This window comes from Ptychodera flava, chromosome 19, assembly GCF_041260155.1.
Source record: "Ptychodera flava strain L36383 chromosome 19, AS_Pfla_20210202, whole genome shotgun sequence".
Lineage (NCBI taxonomy): Eukaryota > Metazoa > Hemichordata > Enteropneusta > Ptychoderidae > Ptychodera > Ptychodera flava.
Window position 1 is genome coordinate 36,621,084 of NC_091946.1, and position 27,828 is coordinate 36,648,911.

The 27,828-nt window shown below is 37.1% G+C and overlaps 1 protein-coding gene across 4 annotated transcripts; it reads left to right on the forward strand.

The window, feature by feature from the left end:
- Positions 1–788: 788 nt before the first annotated feature.
- LOC139119435 (ATP-dependent RNA helicase DDX3X-like) lies at positions 789–26,960 on the forward strand. Of its 4 annotated transcripts, none has more exons than XM_070683252.1 (17): positions 789–945; positions 5,468–5,531; positions 8,642–8,746; positions 10,074–10,169; positions 10,573–10,936; positions 11,471–11,570; positions 11,922–12,057; positions 13,111–13,187; positions 14,310–14,333; positions 15,603–15,698; positions 16,148–16,308; positions 17,043–17,187; positions 17,724–17,868; positions 18,346–18,527; positions 19,953–20,070; positions 20,711–20,873; positions 22,013–26,960. In XM_070683252.1, the coding sequence occupies exons 1-17, from the start codon at positions 901–903 to the stop codon at positions 22,179–22,181; spliced, it is 2,190 nt and encodes a 729-aa protein (XP_070539353.1). In that variant the 5' UTR covers positions 789–900; the 3' UTR covers positions 22,182–26,960. The 4 variants fall into 4 exon arrangements, with proteins under 4 accessions (XP_070539353.1, XP_070539354.1, XP_070539355.1 ...); XM_070683253.1 differs by having other exon boundaries at positions 15,606–15,698; XM_070683254.1 differs by lacking the exon at positions 10,074–10,169.
- Positions 26,961–27,828: the final 868 nt, after the last annotated feature.

Sequence of the window (27,828 nt, forward strand, 5' to 3'; positions counted from 1 at the left end):
TTTGGCACCTATATGAGTCATAGAAGTCGAAGGCATATTTTTAACATGGCAGATTTCTACAGGTAAAACACATAAGATTACAGAAGTGAAAGTAATGTTTAGGTTATACCTGAATTTAACACCAGAAATGCCTAAAAAGATGAAAAGATGAATTAGTGTAGCTAGTTTTACAAATAAACATAACTTTATGCCATGAAACTGTTGGAACAATTGCATTCATAGTATTTATCAGATTACTATCGCAAACTCTTGCGATAGTGGAAGTTGACTTTTTACCCACAATGCATTTCAATATGCAGTTTGACCCCTTACCACAAGACAATTTTAAACTTAGATGCTCAAAGCAAACCAACCTACGCATAATGCAGTGTCAGCTTACTCCAGTGACATGCATGTACATGAGAAATATCAAATGAAATTGATAAAAAAGAAATTCTATTCCTGGCTAGAATTTATTTGTCAAATAAAACATTGTATATTGTATGATGAAGCAGGCCAATTCACACGCATTTAGCCTTGTTGTATACCGCCCTCTCACGTTAGCTGGCCCATCAGATGTCGACTAATTGTTCAGTAGGGGTGGTAGGATAGCTATGGTATCGCCACTTACAAAGCACAGCTTGAAACGCTCATTTTTCAAAGATATGTTGGAATCAAAATAGCATATTATCTTCACATTGTGGGATTGCTATCGTCGCATTATTATTGATGTCACAATGGTCACGATTTACCGACGAAAAGCCAACCCCCCGTCCTAATAATCGGCCATAACCGGTAGTGACGTCAGGAAGCGCCCACAAATAGCAGAGCCGCTTTGCCAGCTTTTGTTGTAATTTTTCTTTCTTTCATCATAGTCGAATCTCCAAGTATACACTACTTTTTCCTCAATATTTTATAGTTATGAGTAATGGGGCCAATCAACAAGTACAGGGTCTAGATCGGCAGGTATGTATACGTAATACTGTAATGTGTTCTCTCTAAACGACGTTTTCCGAGGGGGTTAAATTTTGCCCAGACGACGGTGATTTTCGGTCGTGTCAGACCTCCCGTTTCTGAAATTTGCATAAGACTGCTGGGAAAAAAGTCCAAAATTCTGTGGTTAAAAGCCGCCAGGGTAGCATAACGAGACAAAAATATGCATTTACAATGTCTACTTTGTACGTTCAACAAGAATTGTCTTCCCCAATTCAGTAAAATTGGCTCTTTATATTACGGAAATGTCGGTTTCACAACCGCTTCACAGTCTAGCAACATGGCGAACTTAGTCTGTGCCCATTTATCATGCTCGCGTACCCGCTTTGTACTAAGTATTGCCACGTGCTTGCGCGCGGACAAGCTTTCCTGTACAAATCATTATTCAGTGATTTGGAAGGACATATTTCACAGACACTGGCGGCATGCCTATACTTTACAGGACGAGAATGTTGAATTTTACTTATCACTTTTTCGATCAAATTTATTCGTTAACGTCCATTACCGGCTTGCCGGTGTGAGCGCGCCGGTATGAAGCTGGTCAACTATGCGATAGGGAAAGTCTGCACATGTTCCGTCGTGTTCGTCACCCAGATAATCTTTTCGGTCGGTATGTTCAGGTAGTCTGTGATAAGGTCACCTTCATGGCATCACAATAACCCCAATCCCTGGCTGTGACCCTGTGCCGTGGCACCAGTCGGCTCAGCTGTGGCTGTGTGGCAAGGCTATGAAGTTTAACTTATGGTATCCCACCGCCACATCCTGTGTGTCATATCATGGAATTTGTTCTTCCATAGGCATATCACAACTGTGATAACCAACTTCATGATATGCATGCATGGCGGGACCAGTTCTCCAACTCTTATTGTCACGAAGGCTATGTTGAAATTGTAGACTTCATAGAATATCTGTGAACCTCTGTTGGTTCCAGCCCAGTTTTTGATAAAATATTTGTAATTAGTTACTTATGCTATTCAAAGTTGTCTGCCCGTCATCAGTTTGTGATTTTCATCAGTTTGTGCAAATTTAGAGAGCAGACCCTGTGCCAGCCTTCAGCCATGGTTATAGCTTACCATTTTCAAGGCAATGTGCTCTGTCTTAATTATTTTGCATGGAAAAAAAGCTTTATGTGAAATGTGTTTATTGGAGTACCACTGACCTATGTTCTCAAAAAATCAATGTATTTGATGTGTGGCGTGCAATCAGGTTCACAGTTTTACTTATTGTATCCTGGATGGCTGTGGCAGAGGTTGGATAACACTCTGAACAGGCTCAGGCTTGCCAGTGCAGTGCTATTCATCTGGCAAAACACCTCTGTAGAGGGTTGCAGTCAAAGATTTGCCACATGTTACTATTTGGAGATGCACATGCTTGTAAATGTACATGTACCTTGACCGTATCTCTATATGTACGAACATCATGAAAACAATACATGTAGTTTGTGCAGAACAGAACAGAATCACAACTTCCCACCAGGTACATGTACAAAACTTAGTTGCGATGGTGGCTGCAGCATATTTTCTGTTGATGTTAGTTTCAATATCATTTTCATGTTGTCTGAGTTCATCACTTTGAAATGAAGTAACCATTTTTCTTTTCGGTCAAGATACATGTACTTCTTAGTCCCACACCCTCATGGCAAGGCTGAATGTTATTCATGTAAGGCCAGAACAAGAAGTGGTGACCTTGCATTTTGCCCAATAAATTCCATGATGCAGCAATCAAAGCAATGCTAGTAGTGTTTTTTCTGTTCATGTTTGTAATTTTGAATTAGGAGAAAAAATGATTCAGCTCAGCATCACTTGATCCATCCATGTAACCCACTTGTATGCATGCATCCTTGGTATGGCATGGCTAAATAAGGTGACATTCACAAGGATGACAGGAAAGGTAGTTTGCTTTCATTTAGTTTACTGTTTATTCTACAGTTTATTCTACAGTTACAAAGTGCAGCTCATCAGTGTAGAGAACAGTCATTTTGTGTAAGGATAGTCTATTGATGAATTGTACAAAATCATTGAATTATATTGCAAAAATTTGGTAGCAATACTACTTGCATAGTATCATAGCTTCAGAATGTATCAATGATATGTTTTGTGTTTAATTTGAGAATAGCGTTTCCAAGTTCAGTTGCAAAATTAATTTTAAATATAGTAGCAAGCTGGTGACTGGGCTACACAGGAGTCCCTTTGACTGTCCAGAATTGGCAACAAATTGACTGGTGAGGATAATTGATGGATAAATAAAGATCAATAACATCCTACTGTCTCCCTTGTGGCTACAGTACATGTAGCTGGCTGTTTTACAAAGACATGTTCTGTATATTGTTTATTCAGAGGTGGTTTTCATGCAAACTTGAGTACATGTATGTTTAGGTGTTTCATTATGATTACAGTGTATACCAGATGTTAAATTTTGTGTATATTACACACACACAATTTTTAAGCTAGGTGAGTTGTAATTTGCTATCCTGAAATACTTATGTGGCATCAACACTTTCATCTATGTTTTGTTATACATGTACACCTACAGACCAAGACAATCGTACATGTGTAGGATGATGAATTTGCTCCATAAATAGTGAGACTATCTAAAGAGGTTGTGCCAGTCTGCAGATGATGTACCAATTTTGTATGTTTCTGTATCTCCATTATTAATGTTACATTTCTCAAAGTTTGAAAATTGCGGTGTTTTGTGTCAAAACCATCCCAGTCACTTATCTTAACTTCATGTCATGCCTTGTGATGCCTTTTTGCTGATACATGGACATGTATATTAATTACCACAGGTTCGACCCTAGGGACCTCAATGATTAGCCTCGCCCATTGCAATATCCTGTACTTTATCCATGTACATGTACATATTTGACCTGTTTAACTTATTTCTATATTTGATAGTATGTGGCAAAGGCCAAAGAGTGTAATGACTGAAGTGTGTGTGTGTTACTAAATGATCAAAACAAGTTGTGGCAGGGCCTGATTGATGATCGATTTCACTGCTTCTCATTTTCGGTTTTCTTTCTAATATTCATAAACGTGAACCATCATTGCAATGCTTTATTATACCATTGAATGACAGAAAATTATGTTTTGCTCAGTCAAATACGGAACAAAGTATTTATGATAGTGTACAGACCAGAACTACTCTAACTCTACTACAGTACTCTATGGACAGATAAAGGAATTTGTGTCACCTTTTGCAAAGTAAAAGTGAGATGTCTGACTAAGTGGTATTGATATTTTGATAAAAGCCATCAAAAGGATCAATAAGCCTAATGTTTCTAGCATTCACGTTTATCAACATCTTAATTTGTGGCGTTACTTTTAAAATACCAATAATTGTGTTTTACGGTTTAGTAAAATGTATCCTGCTAGTGTGTGACCAGAGTAATTTTATCAGTGTACTTTCCTACTTTATCCACGAAAGCTCCGGTATTGATGTGAAGTTATGATCTCCATCGAATTCTGCATCTCAAATATCTATCGTGCTCATTTTAGACAGACTCCAGACAGATTAATTGGCTATTCACTAAGTTTACATGTACATTGTCTTTCTTCTCATCTCAAATTCTTCATTCATGGAGGGTAATACACCCTGTGTGACTTCCTTTCCTTGGTGATCGCTTGTCAGCTTGTCAATCACAATTTACCACTTACTAGAGTGTACCCCATAAGAATCTTTTGTTATGTTAACATATTCTTATGAGGGGTTTCTCTAACCTTGTTTACCCAGTTTATCCTTGATATGTAAAGGTAAATAATATCATTTTATCAAAGCCAAATGGGATGAACCAGAATAGAATGTGCAATGGGGAAAAAGATGAGAGAGAAATGCCATTTTCAAGGTTGGATGACATGTACAGGGTACATGTACAGGCAGAAGTAGAATTACAAAATACTATTGTCATGGGGAATTTTACTTACGTGTTCTCGATTGACTGCTTGGAGCATGTGATACAGTACATCTGTAGAACAGATGTGTATCCCTTCAGGTGTATGTCACAACAGGAAATTGTCATAGTAGGTTGCTGTCAGATTGTTTTACTTGATTACAGAAAGCAGATGTGTGAATGCCATTGTATTCTACTGTGTCTTGCTGGGTGCGGTTCCACAGACTGCTAGGGTACAGGTGCATAGGGAAGCAGGGGGATCCTTGCAATAGTATGACATCATGATATGGCTTGATTCTGTGATTCTTTGTACATATAGTTTTATGTATGTTTATAACGGAGATACAAGTGTAATTTTATAAACCAAATATTGCCATCAGGTGTCATCAAAATGCTAAAATTTTTTTTTGAGAAATGCAAGCTCATGCAAATTGTAGAAATAAAAATATTATCTTCAAACACCTGTGATAAGCTTTCAAAATGAAACAAGAAATGTTCTGTTGTAATATTGTCTCTAATACACTGTAATCCTCTTGGCAGTAGAAAAACAACATGTAGACAGTGCAGTGATATTGACCATGCTAAAAACTGTTATTTTTATTGCAGTTTGCAGGTCTAGACTTGAACTCTGCCCCTGCCATTGACAGCAGAGGAAGAGGACAACCACCACGTAAGTATCTCTTCTTATTTCAATCATGTACAGTGCCAGAATTTAACCTTGTGAAAAATATGTTTAGTTGGTTTTCTTGGAAGAAATGATTGAAGAGAACACAGTGCAAACACAAGGTCATCACTTGAAGGATCATTGTACCATGTATGAAGTGTATTATTTTCCTTCCTCTTGCAGTATCTTTCTGAGTGTCAAAGTCAATTTTCATCGCCATTTTGAAATATACCCAAGTCAGTTTTTTCAGATTTTTGACAAAATTTTGTTGAAAAAGTTTAGCAAATGAAATGTTATAACCTTTTGGTCCAAGATTATCAAAAAAATTACAGAAAAATTCATAAATATTGGTAAAATGTTGCACTAAAATTTTGGTGAGGAAAAATTACAGCACTCAAAGAGTTAAAAAAACATAAAATGAGTGTTCAAAGGCAAAGGTGCTTTTCAGTCTTATGTAAAGATTGAAAATTTGGATGTGCAATGTAATCCTTGAGTGTATATTTCCAGAGGTATCGGTGTTTCATTTTTAAAACTTGATTTATGCTTACTTGTTAGAGAACATTGAAGAAGACCACATACATACCAATTACACAGTGATGTTCTCTTTGCCAACTTTTGAGGTCTGTTTCGTGATTATCAATATCATAACTACAGAAAGAGAGCAATACTTAGATGAGTTTTATGGTCTGTCTGAGAATAGATGTACCCGTCTCTGTCATGTGGATGATTTTCAAAGATCAGTGTGTGTGTGCAGAGATGATAAATGTGTCGCATCTGCACATCAGATTAGCTCAGAAGGGTGTCAAATACATACAATGCAGGCAGCCTTACCAATGTGTATGACAGAACAAAAGTTAGGGTGATAAATTGAGTCATCAGCCTGCTGCATGCTGTGACCCAAATAACAACGTACCAGTTTGAACAGAGACTTAGTGACCTTTCTGATCAGACACATTCATAAATATGGCTTCAGAAAGTTGTTTTTTATAGGTCAAGAGTCTTTTTGGTTCTAACATAGAGTCATGTTTGTGACCATGTTATTTCAGTCTTTAATTCAATGTTGTAGACTATGCATTTATTAAATACCATTCAGGCTAGAAATAGTTACACTATCACTTGATGTTGAAGTTCAGAGGCCAAAGTTCACGCATAGCTCTACATGCACGTAAATTCACCTCCTGTTTGTTTCTGTCACTGCATATTCAAAGTGTTGTGTGTTCATCATTAGTATGTATCCTATGTATGTACCATGGCTTTTACTTCATAGAATCTTTAGGTCTTGTACCAACACAAATAATGTGCTTACCCTTAGTCCAAGAAGCATGACAATGTTGAAAAACATGATTGTGGATGTTTCTCAGAACGGTTAGGACATGTTTCACATAGGCCTTGAAAACTTCTTGTGGTTGGTTTTGATTATATTTTTGCCATTAGTTTGAAGCACCAGGAAATACAGGACCATTAATAAAATGGGTAGTTTGCCATATTTGATAGGAAAATGAACAAACAAATCTCTACCAGATTTCCCTGAGTCTTCATATCAGGTTAATCCTCTTTCTCCCAAGTTGTATTTATTTCTATGGTTTGTCTTATGGAACCCGGTAGAAAGAGGAATACTTTAACAGGAACAGCATAGCTAATTGTACTGTTGTGGCAGTTTTCTGTTAAATTACACTGTGCAAATTTGTTGTAGTACTTTTATTACCTAGTTGAATTAATTTTGTGCAATTCTTTGAACTTTTGTGCATTTTTTTAACCTGATGACATTTAAAATATAACAATTCAATCTCAAAACAGCTAATTTGTGATTTGTGACAGTAATTTGTGATTTTGATACTTCAAAAATAAACATCCATTTGCATTGAACCTAATAATGATATCTCAAATCAAACTGAACTTTTGGAAGATTGTTTCATAAGCAAGTTCATAAAAAATTGATCATAATTCCAACACAATTCAGTCTAGCAGTCTGGTTGTTGTAATTGTGAACCATAACTGCCCTGGAGAAAAACACATAAGGGTCAATACCCATTGAGTAGGTCACCAGTGTGGTTTAATATTACTAATAATACCTGAAGTTGCACCATGCCATTTGGTGGATGTTGCAGGAGACGTAACATCTTGATTATTTTTGGCCCATGTAATTTTAACCTTTTCACTGCCATAGAGACAGTACACAGATATATCACTTTCCATCATATTATTAGACTCTTCATACAAAGAAAGTGAGTGACAGGTCAACTGTGCATGTTGTAAAGTATACATATACATAGAAGATGAAAAATATTGATAGTGCTATGATACGTATACATATTCCAATTGTGCCATCCTAGAAAGACCTTACATAAATGTAACGTTAGTTTAAAGCAAGCAAACATACTACTTAGTATTGTCTACTTAGTATTGTCCATACTTTTCTATTATCTAAAGTGCCTTCTACCCTGTCATCTACTAGCAGTGGAAATATATTTTGTTATAGCCATGTTGCTGTCCCTGCAAATCAATAGGCAAAGTTAACCAAGGCTAATTTTTACGTATGTGCTAGCTTTAGGGTTGCTTATTCCGGAAAGGTCATTTCACCCGCCATTAATAGCTTGCGCCGGTTTTTTACAAAAACAGACAAAAATAGTGCCGGAAGTTGCAGTTTAGGACAGTGTATTTTGAATCATGGATAAGAGCGCCAAGCTTGTTGCTTTCATCATGTGATATCACAGGGACGTCCTATGATGGGTATAGCATTGTCATTTATGTTCACGCCAGGCTGTGCATATTTGTATAACTATTGTTTATGTCATGTAAATACACACAGCCTGGCGTGAACGTGAGTGAGTGGACAATGCCATACCCATCAGTAGATGATCCCTGCCAAATCATGTGATGAAAGTGCCAAGCTTGGCACTTTTTCTCATGATTCAAAATACATTGCTCTAAACTGCAACTCCGGCACTATTTTTGTCCGTTTTTGTAAAAAATCATGTTATAAACTGTGAAAATGGCTTTTCCAGAATAAGTGACCTCAAAGCTAGCACATATGTAAAAACAGGCTTGGTAAACTTCCCCTTTAAATGAAACTGATATACTTACACACTTTAATTCTTTCATTTGAACTATTGCAGGTTCCAAGTATATCCCTCCTCATTTGCGCAACCATCCTCAGGCTCAGCAGGGTAACAACTTTAACCCCGCTGCTGGCGGTTACCCTCCTCGCAACCCCCAACAAGGTAAGTAGATACACCATGTGTACATGTGTGATTGGAAAGTGTTAGAAGTAGGTCTAACCTGGAATTGGATCAAGCAAATACAGGGCTTCAAAATTGGGATGTTATAGGACTACACGATTCATAGGGTTACTTATATTGTTTGTCATGGTCATTTTGGGTTGGTAAGCCACAAACTGATATATTTATTCCAGGATAGACCTTTGAATTAGAGCATCAGGCCTGATGCTGTATGTGTTTGTTTCTGTGTCAAGCACTTCTTTGTGTGATGTTCAATGCCATGATCACACCTTGTGATTTTATACACCACTTTTGTCATTATGTTTTCATATAGTCCATCCTATCTCATGGATGGATTTTTTCAAATGATGGGATAACAGTATTTGAAAAGATTTGTTTCAAATGTTTGAAAAGTTTTCAAAGATACGTGCTGTATCCCTTGTGCAAATTAATAATAACAGCTGGTTAAAGGTACTGAATTGGCGTAATATCTCAATCATTTGCTTGCAATGAAAGGCAATATAACAATGTCTACAATAATCTTCAGTATATATTCAGGGATATGAATGCTGTCACAGTGTTGAATGTTTGATATGTGGTGGAGTTATGATACTTTAAAGTCAATCATGTTGTACGTGTAAGGCTTTATTATTAAAGCTTACCAAGTTCCTTATTTTCTAATGTGAATGAATAGTTTGTAGGAGGATGTTTTAGTCTGATGATCTAGATTCTGAATGGAACAAATTTGCTGTTTTTGTGTAAATGTGTGTGCAAGTTGACTTTCTGCTTGTTACATCTTGATAGGGGATACACTTATAAATGACTTCGGCTTGTGTGCAATGCTGTACTTTTATTTTCGCTTCACACAGATTTCGCTCGGTATTTAAAACTATCATAGTAGAGTTGAAGATACTTCTTATGCCAGTACGGTCACTGTCAAGAAAAAAGTGATTATCATTGTTTTAAAAAACACCTTTGATTTGGGTTTTATTTTGAAATTGATGCAGATGGATTTGTTTTTGAAGTCAGAGGTGTGTATGTTGTGAATGTATCAGCAAACTGTGGCACGTCATTCAGCTGTTATATCAAATTTTGTGTCTTAATGTCAGTTTTGATCTCTGAAAAAAATATCTCATAAATACGCATTTCCATTTAGACTAGAAAAAATGAATCTTTTCAAAAAACATGTATCCCAATGAATATGTAAACAAAGGTGCTGGTGCTATAAGTCTGTGTTGAGTAGAAGTGAGTTACCTTTCTTTGAGACTCTGATCTTTCTCAGTTTTGACAACTATTGATTGACCACTGCCGTCTTCTGTGTGTGCCGTAGACTTTTACCGCAGAACAAGTGGCGGTGCCATTGGTACCTACAATAGTTTTGACAGCTATGGTGGTTATGCAGGCCAGCCACAAGTCTTCGCCAGAGGTGGGTCTGCACTGGTTTGCCCAGTCTACCACTCTCTCTCTTTCTCAATCTAATCCACAAAGTGTTCACTAAAACAGAGTATGATCATGTCAGGCATGTCAACAGAGAAAATCACATAATTAGATACGTAGGCATTTTCACCATAGGTCTAAGCATCTGAAGATTATGTCATGTTCATTCTTTTCCCCTTTCTTTTTACCTTTTTTTTCTTTTTTTGTAGTCAGCATAGCTGTTATGGCAGTTCAAAAACATGTTTGTGATCATTTGAGGCAGTGGAAGATGATGTTCAGGTATCAATGAAACACTGTCAATATGATACCAGAAGATATCTTTTGTGTATCTTTCATGTACGGTTTAAGTATATGTAATGACATCTTTTTGCTATTAATTTTTGTTAAATTAGGGGGGTTTGTCCCGCATAATGATTTTATGAGAGGTGGTGGAAACCCAGGCCAGTATCAGAACTTTCAACGGCGAGGAAGTGATCAGAACGATCGTCCAGGAAGCGGCCGATACAACCAAGGGGGCTATGACAATCGCAGTGGTTACAGTAATCGAGGTGGTTATGGAGGATACAATGACAGAGGAGGCGGATACAACCGCAGTGGATATAACAGCCGTGGTGGTTACAACAACCAGGGGAATACCTACAACAACAATCGCTGGAGAAGTGAAGATCGTTGGAGTGCGGAAGAGCGCCCTCCTGCCGAAACAACCAACCCAGATGACTGGACCAAACTGCTGCCTCGTAATGAACGAGTTGAGAAGTATGTACCAAAGTGTTTATTGACTTTTTGTTGATCTGTTTGTAAAGCTTTCCCTGCCAGGCTTGTCATTTCAGGATCTACCAAGTTAAAGGCATTGTTCACGATCCCTGGGATCGCCTTCGTTCTAGTCTGTAAGAGGATTATGGAGGTGTGATAGCCTTTTGTTTTCGATTAAAATTGTCATCTGGTGGGTAAATTTTCTGGTGAGACAATCTGGTGCCAACACAGGCCTTTAAAAAAAGCTGCTTTTAACCAAAAGCTGCAGTTGGTGAAGCCATTAAAGTCATTTAAAGTACCTGTTTTCTAACACTTTCAAATAATAAAGTAGAAGATACATATGACGTGTCATACCTGACAGGGTTCGCCACCTCGACCTGACCGTGACATACATATATTGTAATGAACTTGTCAGGCTGGAGGCTAAGATTGTCAAAAAAAACCTTTGATAACGTCATTGGATTTAACCATTTAATTTCAGAAGAAATTCTTCTGTATTGCTATATTGTAATGTCTCTGCCTGGGAATGTCTTTCAGGGACTTGTTCAGTGGTGGTAACACTGGTATAAACTTTGACAAATATGAAGACATCCCTGTGGAAGCCACTGGGGAAAAAGTGCCTAATCATATCAATGACGTGAGTTTTTACTTTGAATTCTCTTTCTGTGTTGCATGAAAATTGACGTCTCCTGTACCAAAAATGACATTCTAGTGAATATGTTATCGCTGCATTTGCATAGATTTACCGAGGTGTTTTTAGCCTCAACAAAAGGGTAAAAAAAGCATGAAATGCTATTTTGTAATGGTTTCATGGTTTTGTCACCACAATTTCACTCCGTATATCAGTGCATTCATATCAAGGAAATAAAACTGGATTTTGAAGTTTCAATATCTTGCCAAGTATGAGCAAAAGCATTGATAAATTCATGCATGTAGCAGAAAAATTCTTGACATGTGTGAATGAAATATTGTATTTAATCATTTTCAGTTCAGCGATATTGATCTAGGTGAGATTATTCAGCTGAACATTCAACACAGCCGATATGACAGACCAACACCAGTTCAGAAGTATGCCATTCCCATTGTCAGAGGAAAGAGAGATCTGATGGCCTGTGCCCAGACAGGTAAGCAATCACGCTACTAAACCTTTTTTTTTCCAGGATGTCCTCCTGCATCTATTTCTGTGAATATTTTATCTTTGATAAATTTACCTTCTGATCTGTCACATGTAACCCTAGCACTCTGTTATTGATCCATCCAGTCTATTGGAGACCGGGTAGTTACCAAGTTGTGTGTTGTAAGGTTATAGAATATGTAAATACAAGTGTTACCCCATATCAATGATGCACTGCCTCCTCATAAGTGTTACACTCTTTGCATCTTTCATCGAACGCTCAACTTCATGAGAATATTGATACATCTCATGAATTCATCAGTGTGTTTCCTTTGAAACTTCATGAGTTGATAAGGAACTTCCTAAGAAGTTCCAGACGCTGGCGCGACAAGTTTATGTAAACACAGATACTTTGTAGCTGACTGGAACTTCCTCAAAGAGTTCACCGCCTCAACCTTAAAAAAAATAGCTACAAACTCACCAGACTAGACAAAACGTCGCCAACAAATAAAACTTGCTGGGGCACACAACACGGGTGCGCCACATTTATTTTCGCTTACATAGAATGCAAAGTGGTCGCGGGAACGCTCGATGCTTTAGACTTCGTTGGTTTGTACATAGACAATCTATGGTTTGTACATGGTACCAATGAGTGTGTAAGGAAACATAAACCATCCCCCTTCAAAATAAAGAAACAAAATCAGGGAACACTGCAAAATTTGGTACTAGAGAAACAAATTACCCTATATTTACCATAAGTTGAAATTCAAAATGGCTGCCATCCCTGTATTAATTTTATGGGGGAAAAAGTAAATTTTCAGTTTTCAAAGAACTAAGACAGTGAAAATTTTTCTCACTCAAAGAGCTTTAACATGAGCTCCAAGAAGTGGTAGATCAGAAAAGAATCGAAAAAGTTTGAGAATCTAGATATCTGTTCCCCGAGGTGCATTCTACCTTAACTATAAGGGAATTGTTTTCCTGTGGATTGTGCAATAGCACCTATAGTGTCAACGGATGCTCTGCTTTTGGAAGGTAACTCACATTTATTCATATATTGTGACAGGTTCTGGAAAGACTGCGGCATTCCTGCTACCGATATTGTCTCAGATCTATGAGAATGGACCTGGGAAAATACCAGAGGTTGGTACAAATACTTAAAACTAGAATTATGCCCCTAGTTGTGGAATGGTATCAGGTTATGACAGAAAGAGATTGAAATAAGGGGTCTGTGACTATCAGTATAATATGTTGTCAGTGGTATTTTGTGAAGTAAATGCACATTGAAACCTGACAAAGGAATTTCTCAAAATAGTGAAAGTTTCTTTCACACTACAAAAATTTAGAATTCATAATTGATATATTGGCTAGGAGGAACTGATATCACAATGTGAGATCAGTAATATTGTATTTGTGCTGCCATATGGTTTGTGAGGTTGGTTTGCTGCCTGGTGGGATGAATCTCAGAAATACCATAAATAGAGTCTTTCATCTTAGACTTCACAAAATTCTCAATACAAGCAGTATTGGCAGGTTTCACCTTGTACTGTGTATTATAATCTTGAATCAAATCTGTGCATGCAGAGAATGAGCTCTTGTGAAAAGCTATGGGCAAGAGCGCCCTCATTTGGCAAGTATATCTACCGGTAATTCTTTTACTGAAGAAGTCAGTGAGTCAGTAACTTCCCACAGTGCAGCCAGTTTAACTTTTTATTGAATTCATGTTCAATGCAAACTGTTTTGAGTACAACATATTTTTCGTTTAGATTTTTCTAAACAATTGTGGTCAAATCAGAGAGCTTGTACTGACCCTATGATAAACTGGCTTGTACAAAACAACACACTCGAGATAAAAACTAAGTAGCATTGAATAATCTTATTGTGAGCCTGTAACCCTGAGTTATTGGCAGGGTCCATTCGTTCCTGGAAAATCCTTGAATCCTGAAGTATCAGGCTCCTGGAGATAGATCAAAATTGAAATTGAGTCAAGGAGAGGTCTTGAAAATTGATGTGCAACCTATGATGTTAGAAAATCACAAAATGATTGGTCATAATCTTCATAATGATACCAGGACAATGGTATTTTGGAGCTCAATAAGTCCCTGAAAATTGCTAAGAAGTCCTTGAAAGTCCTTAAGTTTTAAATTACTTTGAGTGTGTGGATCCACATATTAGTAGTAAGTAGAATGATCTTTTCACATTATATTTTTGATGTGTATATATATTAGTTTGATGTAACACAGTCTTTTTCTTTTCATCTTGCAGCAAGTGAACTCCAGTGGTAACCAGGTTTGTGACAAAGATTTTATTTACAACCCTTTTCAGAATTAGAGCGCGAAGCCACTGCAGTGAACTGCAATAAAACTGCTCACACTAATTAGTTTCAGCTGTAGCCAGCTGGCAAAGTCGACAACATTGTATGTCCCATGCAGACAGTTTGTCTGGGGAAGTTGAAATAAAAAAGATTTGTACATGGACCAGTGCATGGTAATGTTACATTGTATCTTAATCTTGAACACAGAGTGCCAATCGTAAACTTTCATTTACAACTCGAGCCTCAGACAGAGCTAGTTTTGCCTTTGTACAAGCAGACTTTTTGGTCTTTATCAAGTAGCCTTGTTCAACACCAAGTGGCCATGGCTACAGCTGAAATACTACAGCAAATAGTAGCTTAGTCTTTGTAACAAAGAACTCAAAGGCAGTGTTGTTGAATTTCCTGTTGATATCAACGTGCTAAAAAATTAGATTTCCATGTCTGCTATCAGAAGAGTGATATAATTGTATCATCTTCTTCCAAATTTTACCATGTCATCATTTGTAGATCACATGTTTTGTACCAATAGTTGTGTAACTTGCTTCAGTACAGAAAAGCTGTGAAATGGGAATATTGCAACATTCAATGTATTTCAATAATACAAAAATAATGTCAATCATTAGTTGGTACTTTAACTCTGAGATGGGTGGGGAATTTTTGGTCACAGCTTGGCTGATGAATACCTTCGGCATATGATGCATTTTGATGCACATTATTTTCTCTTACACAGCCTCCCCACTCTTTGTTAATAAGTCTCAATCATTTTGTGCTTGCAATATAATGACATTAAGCTTTCAGATTATGTTGATATTCCAAAGCATGTTAGTGTTTGTAATAATGGAGTAGAGCTGCAAAGTATCTGGTTAAGATAGAATGCACCTCGGGGACCGATACGCAGACTCAAATTTTTCACTTAGTCTACTTGTGGCAGGCTCATTTGTAGCTCATGGAGTTACTGAAACAAACATCGGGGGCTTGATCCCTAGTGATCAAGTTTGTTCCAGTGTGAAAGAGGATTATGGAGGTGTCATAGCCTTTTGTTTCGCATTGAACTTGTAATTTAGTGAGTAAACTTCCCGGCAAGACAATCTGACGCCCGACACAGGCCTTTAAGCTTTAAGCAGTCTGATACACAAAGGTGTACATTAGGTAGCTTTTTCATTCAAATTCTTAGTTGTTGTTCTCCGACTGGTGCATTCATGTTGACATTGCTGTTTAACCCAAAACAATCTTCTTCTATTTAGCAGAGCCGTTATAGTCGCAGAAAGCATTTCCCCTTGGGTCTGGTGTTGGCTCCCACCAGAGAACTTGCCTCACAAATCTATGATGAAGCCCGCAAGGTAAGAAAGAGTTGTAATGTTTGGCATTTTGCAACATCCTGTATATCAGCCATAGGATTTCTATAAAAGCATATGAACAAAAAACATGGTACTACACACCCTGCAAAATGTTTTTGTCTTCAGAAGAAATTTCATTTGATCTTAATGTTGATAATTGCTGATGCACCCTGTAAGTTCATCAACCATCAATGATATCAAGTACAGAGCAATTCCTTGTTACTCAGGCAGATGGAACCAAAGACCTATCTTTGAACATGTCATCAATATACTATACTTGATATTTGTCAAACATGGCATCTGTTTACCATCGTGTCCCTTTGCTCCTCTGCAAATAATACATTGATTTATGTTGTCACTTCATAATTTTGCTCCCTCAAGAAATCTGAGATAACATGATTGAAAGGAGTGATATGCCAACTCGATGGTTAAAATGTTCTCATTCTTTGCAGTTTTCCTACCGCTCTCATGTACGCCCATGTGTGGTGTATGGTGGGGCTGACGTTGGGACTCAGATGCGTGACCTGGATCGTGGATGTCATCTATTGGTTGCAACACCTGGTCGTTTAGTTGATATGATGGAACGTGGTAAAGTTGGAATGGATCAAATCAAGTATGAAAATAATCCTTTACCGCTCACACCATTACTACTAGTTCCATTGACTGTCAGGTCAGGTCATTCCTAATCAGCATAAAACTGACAGTAACCAGAATAATAACACACACTGCTTTAAATGTTACCCATCACTATCAAAGTATCATTTCATAAAAGACACTGACTTGGTAGAATGGGTGGATGATGAGCCCAGAAGGAAAAATATTTAGTGTATCTGTTGTCCCGAAAAATATATGAAGTATCATGGATAAAGTAACAAGTAACATGTTACTACAAATGTCAGTTGAGTTAAATTTTGCAGATGTGATCGGAGAATATTATTAGCTCATATTTGGTTTATATATAAATACCAAAAAGAGCTTATTAGAAATTGAAGAAGGTTGTAAATCTTGTTGTTATCATAGCAAAATGGTCTATACATAAATACTATGTCTGTAATTTTGAAGAGACATTTCCCTCTGTAATTGTGAGAAAAAAGTTCTGTCAAGGAGCTCAAGCTCAGAAAATTGGTACTTTGCTTTAAGTCATGTGAATTTCTTATAATTTTGTCTTAACTTTAAGATATTTATACCTTCATGAAAAAAATGTTTTTGAAAGAAAAACAGTATTTATTGTTGAGGTGTTTTCCTCGAAATGTCAAGTACATTATTTGATCATTAACACTATTATTATTCTACTCTAAGAGACCTGGTGCATGATTTACTAACATGATTTACTCATGACAATTTTAGGTGGCTGGTCCTTGACGAAGCTGACCGTATGTTGGATATGGGTTTTGAGCCTCAGATTCGACGCATCGTTGAGCAGGACACCATGCCTAAGACTGGAATTAGACAAACTCTTATGTTCAGTGCTACCTTTCCTAAAGAGATTCAGGTATGTGTGGTAAAACTGTCTTCTGTCCTTAACTTTTATTGGTCTATCTAGTCAGGTTAACTTTCGATGGTAATTTCAATTGTCACTTTTCCGCATTAGATGAAAAGATGTTACTGAACATCATTAAGTTTTTGACTCAAAAATTACAGCAGAAGTATATAATTGTGTTACGCAGTGTCAGTATTACCATAAGATCCAAAACAAAACTTGTAAAGCAAAGTAAAAACAGAAATATAGATGCCAGAACATGTTAAAGCTGCAGAATCTATGTCTTAAGATGTTACAAAATCTTTGAATCTAAGAAAAATGCAATTGATGATCAACATCATACATATACTTATTCAATATTTTGTATAGTTTGTCTTCTTGGTAAAATTTTTATCCATTTAAGTACAAGTTGATTATTCTATATCTCAAAGTAAGGTTTTCCTAACCAAATATCACTGTTAAATTGTCTCAGTATATGAAATACAACTCTTTTACTAAGATCACGCTGTGCAAGACTGGGTAATATTTTCCCACCTTTCCATCCACAGATGCTTGCAAGAGATTTCTTGGATAACTACATCTTCTTGGCAGTTGGACGTGTTGGCAGCACCAGTGTCAACATCACTCAGAAGGTTGTCTGGGTGGATGAGAATGATAAAAGATCATTCTTGTTAGATTTACTGAATGCCGCTGGTAAGTCGCTGTAAAATGATTCTTGCCATTATCAATAGCGTTCCTCTCAAGGAGTTACAGAGCACGTATATTGGCTTGATTTCAGTTCAGCTGAATTTACGTGAACTTTTGCAGATCAAATGATTTTGCACAAGTTTCATCTGATTTGGAAAGTGATTGATTCAATTTCCATCAGTGCTGGGAGTATCGTTGTGTGTTTGTTAAAATTTTATAGAAGTGATTTGTTTCGAGCTATAATTTGTAATGAAATGTTAATCATTCTGTGAGCATATGTGTTCTTATTCGGTGTGATCATTCTTGTGATCAACTGGGATGTATAAAAAAAAGCAGTGCAGTACATGTAACAAGGCAGGAGATTTTAAAATTAGATCAGCGTTTGTGAAAGAATTTAAGTTCTTTGAATATAATTGTCAGGTTTTACCTCCAGGTAAACCTTTATCAAACTTGTGACCCATGAAATTTTAATTTCAATTTCAGGTGCAGAATCGCTGACCCTGGTGTTTGTAGAGACCAAGAAAGGAGCTGATGCTTTGGAGGACTACTTGTATCGTGAGGGATACAGAGCTACCAGTATCCATGGTGACCGCTCCCAGAGAGAACGTGAAGATGCACTTCGCAACTTCCGTACTGGAAATACACCCATTCTAGTTGCTACTGCAGTAAGTTCAAAATCCTGTGTTATAGCTTCACCGACTCAGATTATTTCCTTAATTTCTCCTTGATACCATCAAGTCTGTACAATATGTCTTTTTGCTGCATATGCCATTCTCAAGTCAGATTAATTTGCCCTGTAAAACATTGAGCATGTGCATTGACGTGGTAATTACTACATAGAAGTACAATATAGAGGTTATTACCCAATATCGCCTGTTCCTGTGTCGTACCAGCATGAGTGTCATTTGTGCTGCGTCAGACACGAGACGAAGTCGAGTGTCTGACGCAGCACAAATGACACGAATGCTGATACAACACAAGGAACAGGCGATATTGGGTAATAACCGATTAATCATATACCCATGCCCATAATTTTACTAATAGTACGAAAAACCTCAAATTTTGAGGCTTTACTTTATTACGCCTTGCGCATAAATATTGGAATATTTATGTGAACAGGCTTCATTCATAAAGTATACGACGAAGTCAACATCACGCGCGACATCGCTGCAAGTCCTCCATATCTCAATGAACCCCAAGAAGAAAGACACCGGGATTCAAAAATCGTCATACAGGAGGAACATTTTAAGGTGCAATATGCTATTACAATTGTAACCGATCAAAAACTGTCCTCAGCTTTAAATCTGATTTGATCGCGCTCGATTGTCGTACGCCACAGGAGCTGGGGCGGAGAGGGGCTGCCTTTTTGTTTGTTTACCCTGAGAGTTGCCATGTCAACAGTCGTCGCGCGCGCGACATCGCTGTCACGCCACGCGCTCACTACCTGTTTGGGGGTAGACCGTGCACAGTGCCGGCGCCGTGCGAACGGCAGAATGTTTGCTAGAGCTTGGCCAAAAAAATACGAGAACTTTAACAGGAAAACCAGGGGAAAACATTACAAGACTCAACATGTTATTTCCGTATTTGGCAACCAGAAATACCCGTGTTCCTCGAAGCCCTTTGATTTTTTACGTCGGCGACATCGCTTCGCAGGCAGGGAGCGGCAGCCATTTTGTTTGTTTAAGTTGTTTACTAACAAACTACTAATGTAGTTCGGGAGAACTCCAAAACCGATGACATTTATCGTGCATATCTTGATGTTTACCGTGAAATATCACGGCTGATATCACGGTGAACGTTACTAGGATGAAGCAATATGGGCATGAGTATATGATAATATAAGTTATTGCATTTATGTGAGCAAGTAAGAAATTTGCCATGGTCATTGCTATAGAATATTGTGCAATTGGGATGTTTTCATGACCATCTTTTCCAAGAGTTATAAATTTGACTTTACAATGATGTATATAGACCCATTGAAGACTACTGATCATCGTAACCGTGCTTTCCCACTGATTCTAACTCTTTTGATTGCTGTTCATCTTGTTCAGTATTTGACGATGACATACATATGGTGTCGCATTTTACAGGTAGCAGCTCGTGGTCTTGACATCCCCAACGTAAAGCATGTCATCAACTTTGACATGCCAAGTGACATTGAAGAGTATGTCCATCGTATTGGTCGTACGGGCCGTGTTGGAAATCTTGGTGAGTAATCAGCAATCAGTGTAGTAGTGTACTAGCTTCTAGAGGAACAATTACTGTCAGCGCCTGATTTTGGAGTCTGCTTTAGGCTGATGTTGAATTTAAGGCAATGGTAAATATGAAATTACAGTTTTACGATGAAAATGATGTGCTATGAGATCTAAGCCCTGTTCCTAAAAGGAAAATACCATTTCCTTGGCTCCAAGATAAGATTTACACATGGCAGTATTGAATGTTTGTGGTATTCAAACTTTCACGACAAACATTTTATACTCTGGCTTGAAGGTAAGTTTCAGTGGCAGTTCAATACAAAACTTTGTTGATAACATTTAGTCAAACTTGTTGATTTACACTGGCCTGCCTCCGTAGCCAAACTGAACAAGCCACTGACTCGGAAAAGTTCTCTCTCAATACAAATTTACATATTGCATTGTCATGGCATGGAGCTGACATAGAAATATGCAGAAATTGACACAAAGCAATCACCAGTCAAAGTGCAGATTGATTCATGCAACAAAAAAAGACAAAACAGGAGTATAAGTTTGTAAGCGTCATCAGAATGGACTGTTTCAGATATTTTCAAGCAGCATGTTATGTGCAAGTTGTGTAATACTGATATCTGCGAACATCCATTACAATCTAGGTTTGGCAACATCTTTCTTCAATGAGAAGAACCGCAATGTGGTCCGTGACTTGATGGAGATCCTGGTTGAGACAAAAATGGAAGTTCCATCATGGTTGGAAGGCATGGCCTATGAAGCCAAACACAGTGGTGGTAACAGACGTACAGGTAGCCGCCAAAACAGGTAATCTCTTCCCCCTTCTTTAAAACACTTCAAAATCTACAAATATCGGATTGCACAACTTCCTGGAATAGCCAATTGCAGTTTTGCAAAAGTATAGATTGTGTGATTTAGCAAAAGTAGATTGTGTGATTGTATATCATTCACAAATACTGGATTCTCTTCTATGTCCAAGTACAGCAGATGTATGGTCCGAAGCACCTAGTATTTAGAACAATACCATGGCTAACGATGTACGCCAACATATACCTTTTACCTTGTATTTTATGAATGACATCATCATTACACACCTAAAAGTTGAATTTTACAACAAACTTTAAAAAATACAGTGTTCCGAATGGAATGCCCTGTATATATACAGTGGATCATGTGATTACATGCACACTTGGTATGTGTCTGGCACATCACCTAAGCATACAGAATGGAAATTCAACCCACACAAGGAAGAAATCCTAGTTCAGCAGAATTCTTTCACGTAAATCTGTAGCTTTTCAATTGTCTTCCAAAAGTGTGACTTTAGTTACCATGAGATGTAGATTTCTTGTGAAAAAAAACCTGAAGATTGTGTCAGATTTGTCAGATTTTCGCAGTGTTTACTCGAAAGCAGGTGTTAAGTCAAAGGTCAAACGTTGTTATTGGCCTTCGTGATACTGAAATTTACTGTTCCAAGGAACTCGATATGTTGCAGATGAAGGTGAATAATAATTTGAATGATATTGAATATGATCAATGTTTAGAGAATCAGAGACTGCAACTTTTTACAATTTTTCTAGTATTCAGGCATACAAGTAAAGTACAGCCTCCTGATCTGTCTCTTTAATAATCTTAACCCTTTCCCCCCAGTTCCCTGTATACAGGTCCAACTTTACCATTTGAAACAATGGATTTGGGACAAACCATGGTGGTGAAAGGTTAAAATAGATACCCAGAATTCAGTTTTTCAACATAGCCTGAATTTGTGTGGCATTCAGTCTCTGCCTTTGAAAGCCAAGGTTAGGTCTTGATAAGAAAAAAATTCAATTGTCAACAGTAATAATGTATATCACACATCGCTAAATACATTTTCATTGAAGTGCTGACTGATCAGAGCACTCTGCTTTGTAGTGGCATTCTCACTTCTCTTACTGCTCTCTGTCTTACAGGTATGGCAGCGGTGGGTTCGGATCCCGTGATTACCGCCAGGCCAATCGCCCTCGTACTGGTGGACCAAACTACGGCCATGCCAACTTGTACTACGGTGGAGGCGCATCGTATGGTGGCAGTTACACCCAGCAAGCAGCACCACAGTCCACAGACTGGTTCGGTAACTAAGAACCACACCCAGCAGCTTCATACAAGAAAGATTTTCCCCCATTCAGAGACTGTTCTGATTCATACATTCTCAAAGATAGTTCCTGAAACTTACAACAAAAAAGAGATTAACTGAAGGAAGAATACTTCAAGACTTAAAAGAGGCAGTCTCTGGAAGACAGTGTCTGCCAGCAGTCAGTATACAGATTAATTTATCAGAACAAAGGGGAAGTATATTAAGTCATCTACTAAAAATAGCCAGACATTTTCACTTAAATTCATTGTTGTAGATGTGTGTAGTTAAAATATTAGCATTAAATTTCAAGTGTTTTTGTTTTTCGTGCATATCAGTAGGCCATGCCAGCAGGAATGAAAAACAAGGTACATCAGTTGGTCAGTTCAACCACTTTACAAGTAGGGTATTTTTTTGTCGTGATGTTGGAGACCTAGCTATACAATAGTTAATGTTATCAATTTTTTTTCCTTTAAAAGTACCATGTGTTTAAGTGCTTTGTCATTGCTGTGGATGGAGTAGGAATTAACCAACATGTTGTACTTGAACCGTGATGATGCCACTGGAAACTTGCTGTGTGGTATTTATCATCTTAGATAGAAAATTCCAGTGGGGATTAATACCTTTGTTTCATTTGTTGGAAAAGGAAAGTTTTCCATTCTCTGATGGCAAACCTGCTGGTATGTTTAAGTTGCCATTGAAAGATATGCATAAATTATCTGGAATTGTGGCAATTTCTTACAAATACAATTATGGAAATTATCAAACATCCCTCATTAAACGTTAGCTCTACTTTCTGGAGTATTATTAATGAAATATAAGCTCTGATTGATGTATTGGTGAGAAAAAATCAGTGAATACGGGATATGACTTGTAATTCACGTGTTCGTAGTGAGGATGCATTTATCACACCTTCAGATGTATTGACAAATGCATAAGGAGGAACTTCTGCAAATTTTGCCTTTAAAAATATTTTGGTGTATTTACTAGTTCTAGAGTTGGACATTTAATGCAAAAAAATCTAATATAGAACTCAAGAAAGAGAGGCACACTCTTTCCTCCAACATGTGCTGTGTAGAAACTAAGGTTGAAGGGCAGAGTTCAAAGTTGAAACAGCCACCTGTGACCTTTCACCACCGTAAAGGGAAAAGTAAACTGACTGGATTAACTTGCATTTGATTTTTTAACAAAGTCAGTAGAAAAATCGTCATTTCTACATATCTCAGGAAGCTTATCACTTTAAATCCTGAGTTGTCTACTGGTTAAACAATAGCAGAATCCAAGGTTCAATTTTTTAAAAATGTAAGGCTTCCAATATTTCAAAAAAAAGCTTGCAAAGTCGATATTCAGGCTTTGCTGTGCTTTAATCTGATTCATTACTCCCCGTTGTTTCCAAAATTTGGAACAGTCTGTTGTTTCTGTACAATGGTACTCTACACATTTTGGGGAATGGGGACAGAAGATACCACAAAATAACAGGGTTGTGGGGAGTGTAACAAAAGGGAGTCTATAAAGTTCTAGTTTCCTACCTGTATGTGAACGTGATCTCTTTATTTCCCTTATTTTGATTTTTTTTATTTTCCTACCAATGGAAGCAGCCTGTGGGTGCGTTGTACTCAAAGTATTTCTACAACACATGCACGCACAAGTGTTCTCAGTGAAATTTTTACATTTTCCTTCAGTCCGTTTGTTTTATTTCAATTTTTTTATCGTTTGCGATGTTGGTCTAAGTGCAAATTCAAAAAAATAATATTTGGGCAGGACAAGACAAGGGACTATATTCAGTATGATATGATATAGCTTGGGGATGTCTTTAAATGACAATTGATTCATTTTATAAATGCCCACCCCTTGATTTGCATGTGATGGCTTTTCTATTGGAAAGGAATAGCCCCTTCCTTTCCCGTCGGATGAGCACAGTGCGAGATAGGGGTGTTCATGAAAAGTACACCTCGTATACTTCTACAGGCCAATTTATAAATCTTTGACAAGTCTTTATGATATTTTTCCCCAGCCAAAACTCATTTTACATTAGAGTACAAACTAGGTGAAAAAAACATACGAAGCTATTTTCTTTGTAAATATTTGTACATATTCGAGAGAATATCAGAAGATTTTTTTAAGACATGACAGTGATACTTAAACTTTCTGTTGTGTCATTTCCAGAGTCAGAACCAAGTCATGTCCTCCACAGTAGAGGATAAACGATATCAGTGTTGAGGTACTGATCTTTTGACAACAGTACTGAAGAGAAGTTCAATCTAAAATTTTCATGCCTGTGACAAAAGTCGTCTTTTACTTCAGTATTCATATTTTTGTATGTTGTACTCAAGTGCATAGCAATAATGCATGATATATCCCAGTCAATCTTCAGAGTCCTGTGACAGTGAAATCTCGTTTTGTGACATGGTGTAGTTTTCGTACGTTTAGGGACGCAACGTTGCCAGATGGTCCTTTCTGGGTCATCGTCATAGATTACTACACATAAAATGGTTGATTGTGTCGTTATCCTCCCAGAAGAATGGGGTTTCACTGTACGTTGTTTCTATTGTCATTTTGCAATATGTACAAAGTATTGAGAGAACTTCTTAGAGCCTAAGATTTACGTACGCTTTGGATTTGTTTCAAAAAAACCATAAAAAACGCACATTTCCAAAATTACGTCCACTGGAAAAGAAGCTGAGCAAGTTTACACTTGTGTGCAATTTCGGAGAAAGATGAGTTGAACGACTGTTATGCTGATCTCTGAAATCAAAGGATAAAAACTGTTGCATGTCAGGTCACAGAATAGATGCTTTATTTACAGTCAATTCACTTTAGAATCTGGTGCATACTGTAAGTAGCACTTTCAAATTTTAGAAAAGAAATTCCATTTCTCAGGTATGCACTTAAAATATTCAAAAACTGATGTCTGTTTGACTTTCAATCGTCGTGTGCTAATATTTATTTTTCTACTTTTGTCTGTCTTTGCTATATTGAACTGAAAAAGAAATCCTTAAATATAAATTAGGCAAGTAATTAGGTCTGTGTCCTATTTTTTGGGCCACCTTATTGTGTATCATGCAGGTGACTGACATGCATATGAACAGAGCTGACAAATCTCTACATTTTTGATAAAAAAACCCGCTTACTCCTGAAACTTGTACATATTCTATAATAGATAATAGAAACAGTTCAAGACTGTAAGTTATATCTTTTCATCAAAAAAGACATGATAAAACGAGTGTACGGATTTCTCCAAGCTGGTTCCTGCCCATTGTAATAATTAGAGATTTGGCTGGTGCTAATTACAAACATGTGCTGTTTTCATTCACATAAAAAAGTATTTTCTCTTCATAGAAGCCTGAGTCAGTCTTTCGAAGTTACATAACACTTGCAAAGGGTGTTCAAAAGAAACCATGTTTTTATTCTCAAAAGTTCTGTCAGTGGCAGAGAACAGCATTAAAATGCTGGCATTTGCTTTGTTGCTGGGAGAAATGTGTTTTGGTCTGAATATTGAGCACACTGACTTTGATAAGATAAATGATATTTGCACAGCCAAAAGAGAATTATAACACTTTTGTTTTGGCTGAAATGTATTTTTACAAGCGAAGTGCAATTGCCTCAGGCTTCTCGTCTTGTGTAAAACTTGCCTTTTTTATTGGGAGACTAGAGCAAAGCGATACATTGATAGATACCAAGAGTTAATATTACAACTGAACTTAAAAAGTAATTTATTTGGTTATTTTAAAAGTCTAATTTATTTCACACTTGTTGCGGGCAGTACTATATTACAAGGAACTTTTTCCTTCATCTGAAGTATACAAACTCCAGGACGTGAAAAATTAACTTTTCTTCACAAAGTTAGGGACTCTTGATCATAGGCTTTAATGCCGTTGGCTCAAACCAATATATTATAATAGAAGTCCCCATATAGGATACTTAGGTTTGGATGAAAAGACCAACAAGTATTTTTCAGGCCCTGGAAAGCTCAAAGGTTCACTGAAGTGAGCATTTTTATTTTATTTTGTAAATGAAACTCCCACAGCAAATGAGTGCGTGTATGAAGATAAAACTTGTGTGAGGTTGTATCTATTGCGTTCTACACATCACAGACGGAGAGAGAGAGTCCAAATTTTTGGGTACGTGTTGCATTTACCACATTCAGATATTACGTAGTGTGTCAAGGAACTTGAGAGCTGTTTCTTATGTAGACACTGTTTTTGTACTTTTGAACTTTACAATACAACAGAGATGTCTGGCTATATTCTACTGTATTCAATTTCTGCCATTATTTGAATTTATTTGGTGAAATTTATTTAGTGTTTTTAATGTCATTATGCATTGCTACCCATGTGAAGATTCAAGTTTAAACCTGCATCTGTTGTAATGCCATCTTCATTAACCCATTTGCAACCTAGCAATATGTAGGTCAGGGGTGATGGGTCAAAAGGTGAAGGGTCATTCCAAGACTTGTAATGATGGGTAAAAGTGGTTGTTTGGTGTGTGGAAAAGAACATGTTATTTACACCAGGGGAATTGTTCAACTCTGAGCTACTATCAAATCCATGCGTCTGGTTTTGATGAGGGGGTAGCACAAAAAATCGCTTGGAGGGTTTTTTCTTTGCAGACTTTCCCATCATACAAAGGGGTGGTCATTGTTCTTTGTGCCTTTTACATTTGTAGTTTGTTCAAGCTTAACTATGTTAAAATATGAAAACTTATGTTAAACAGTGTTATCAAGTGATCATATCTAAGATTGTTTGAAGTACACCTTTGATCCAAATAAAAGTTCATTATTCAATCTATATATTGCATTGACTTTTTTGTTTTACAAGTTACATTGTACTCAGAATGTAAGATTTTGCTGCAGGACTTCACCTCCATTGGTTAAACACTCCAGTACTCTATACCTGAAAACCACATATAGGGTGCCTCCATTGTTTAAAGCCCAGATAGCTGTCGAACTTTATGCATTGTTTTCATGATTTCATTTCAAACCAAGTACTCTCCCATAGGTGGAAAAGAATTTAAAACTTAGAAAATGTTTGACTGTGGCAGGTACAGACTTTAGGTGGGGGACTACCCAATACCAGGAATATTGTCTATTCTAGAAATCACTTATGTTGTAGCCCAATCTACTTTTTGAGATAATATACATTCAATTATCCATTACCCCATGATTTTGAGCTCTACACATGACTTTATTGCAAATTTGACCTGTTTAAAGAAAACAATAGCCATGGTGGATAAAAATATTATTTCATTACAGTCTTGATTCTTAAGTATCATCTACATGTAGTATTTCTAATAGTAACATCATGTATGAAGTTACTCATCCAATAACAAAGATGCCACCTTATACAATGTAATAAAAATTTGAAAAAATAGTGACAACATCACTGTTTCGCTCCCATATAGTTATCAAAACAAGTCAACAATTGTATGAAACATGGACATACATACAGACAGACTGACATACACAGAGAGTGATGACATTGACCCCAAGTGTGCCTTGGCCCATGGAGAGTGATAAAGATATAACAAACAGCTGAATGTAATGATAAAATAGTTAAGTATAGGCCTATACAGGCACTGAGAGTGAATATGTTACAGCAATTTGATTAGTTTCTTTTCCTTATCTACTTCTGTGATAATCTTTAAGACAATCAATCT

Bases quoted from the DNA above. Each gene is read 5' to 3' on its own strand.
- LOC139119435 (XM_070683252.1), top strand. From the start codon at position 901: ATGAGTAATGGGGCCAATCAACAAGTACAGGGTCTAGATCGGCAG. The intron at 946-5,467 runs GTATGTATACGT...TTTTTATTGCAG, and splicing joins TACAGGGTCTAGATCGGCAG to TTTGCAGGTCTAGACTTGAA. The intron at 12,058-13,110 runs GTAAGCAATCAC...ATATTGTGACAG, and splicing joins GATGGCCTGTGCCCAGACAG to GTTCTGGAAAGACTGCGGCA.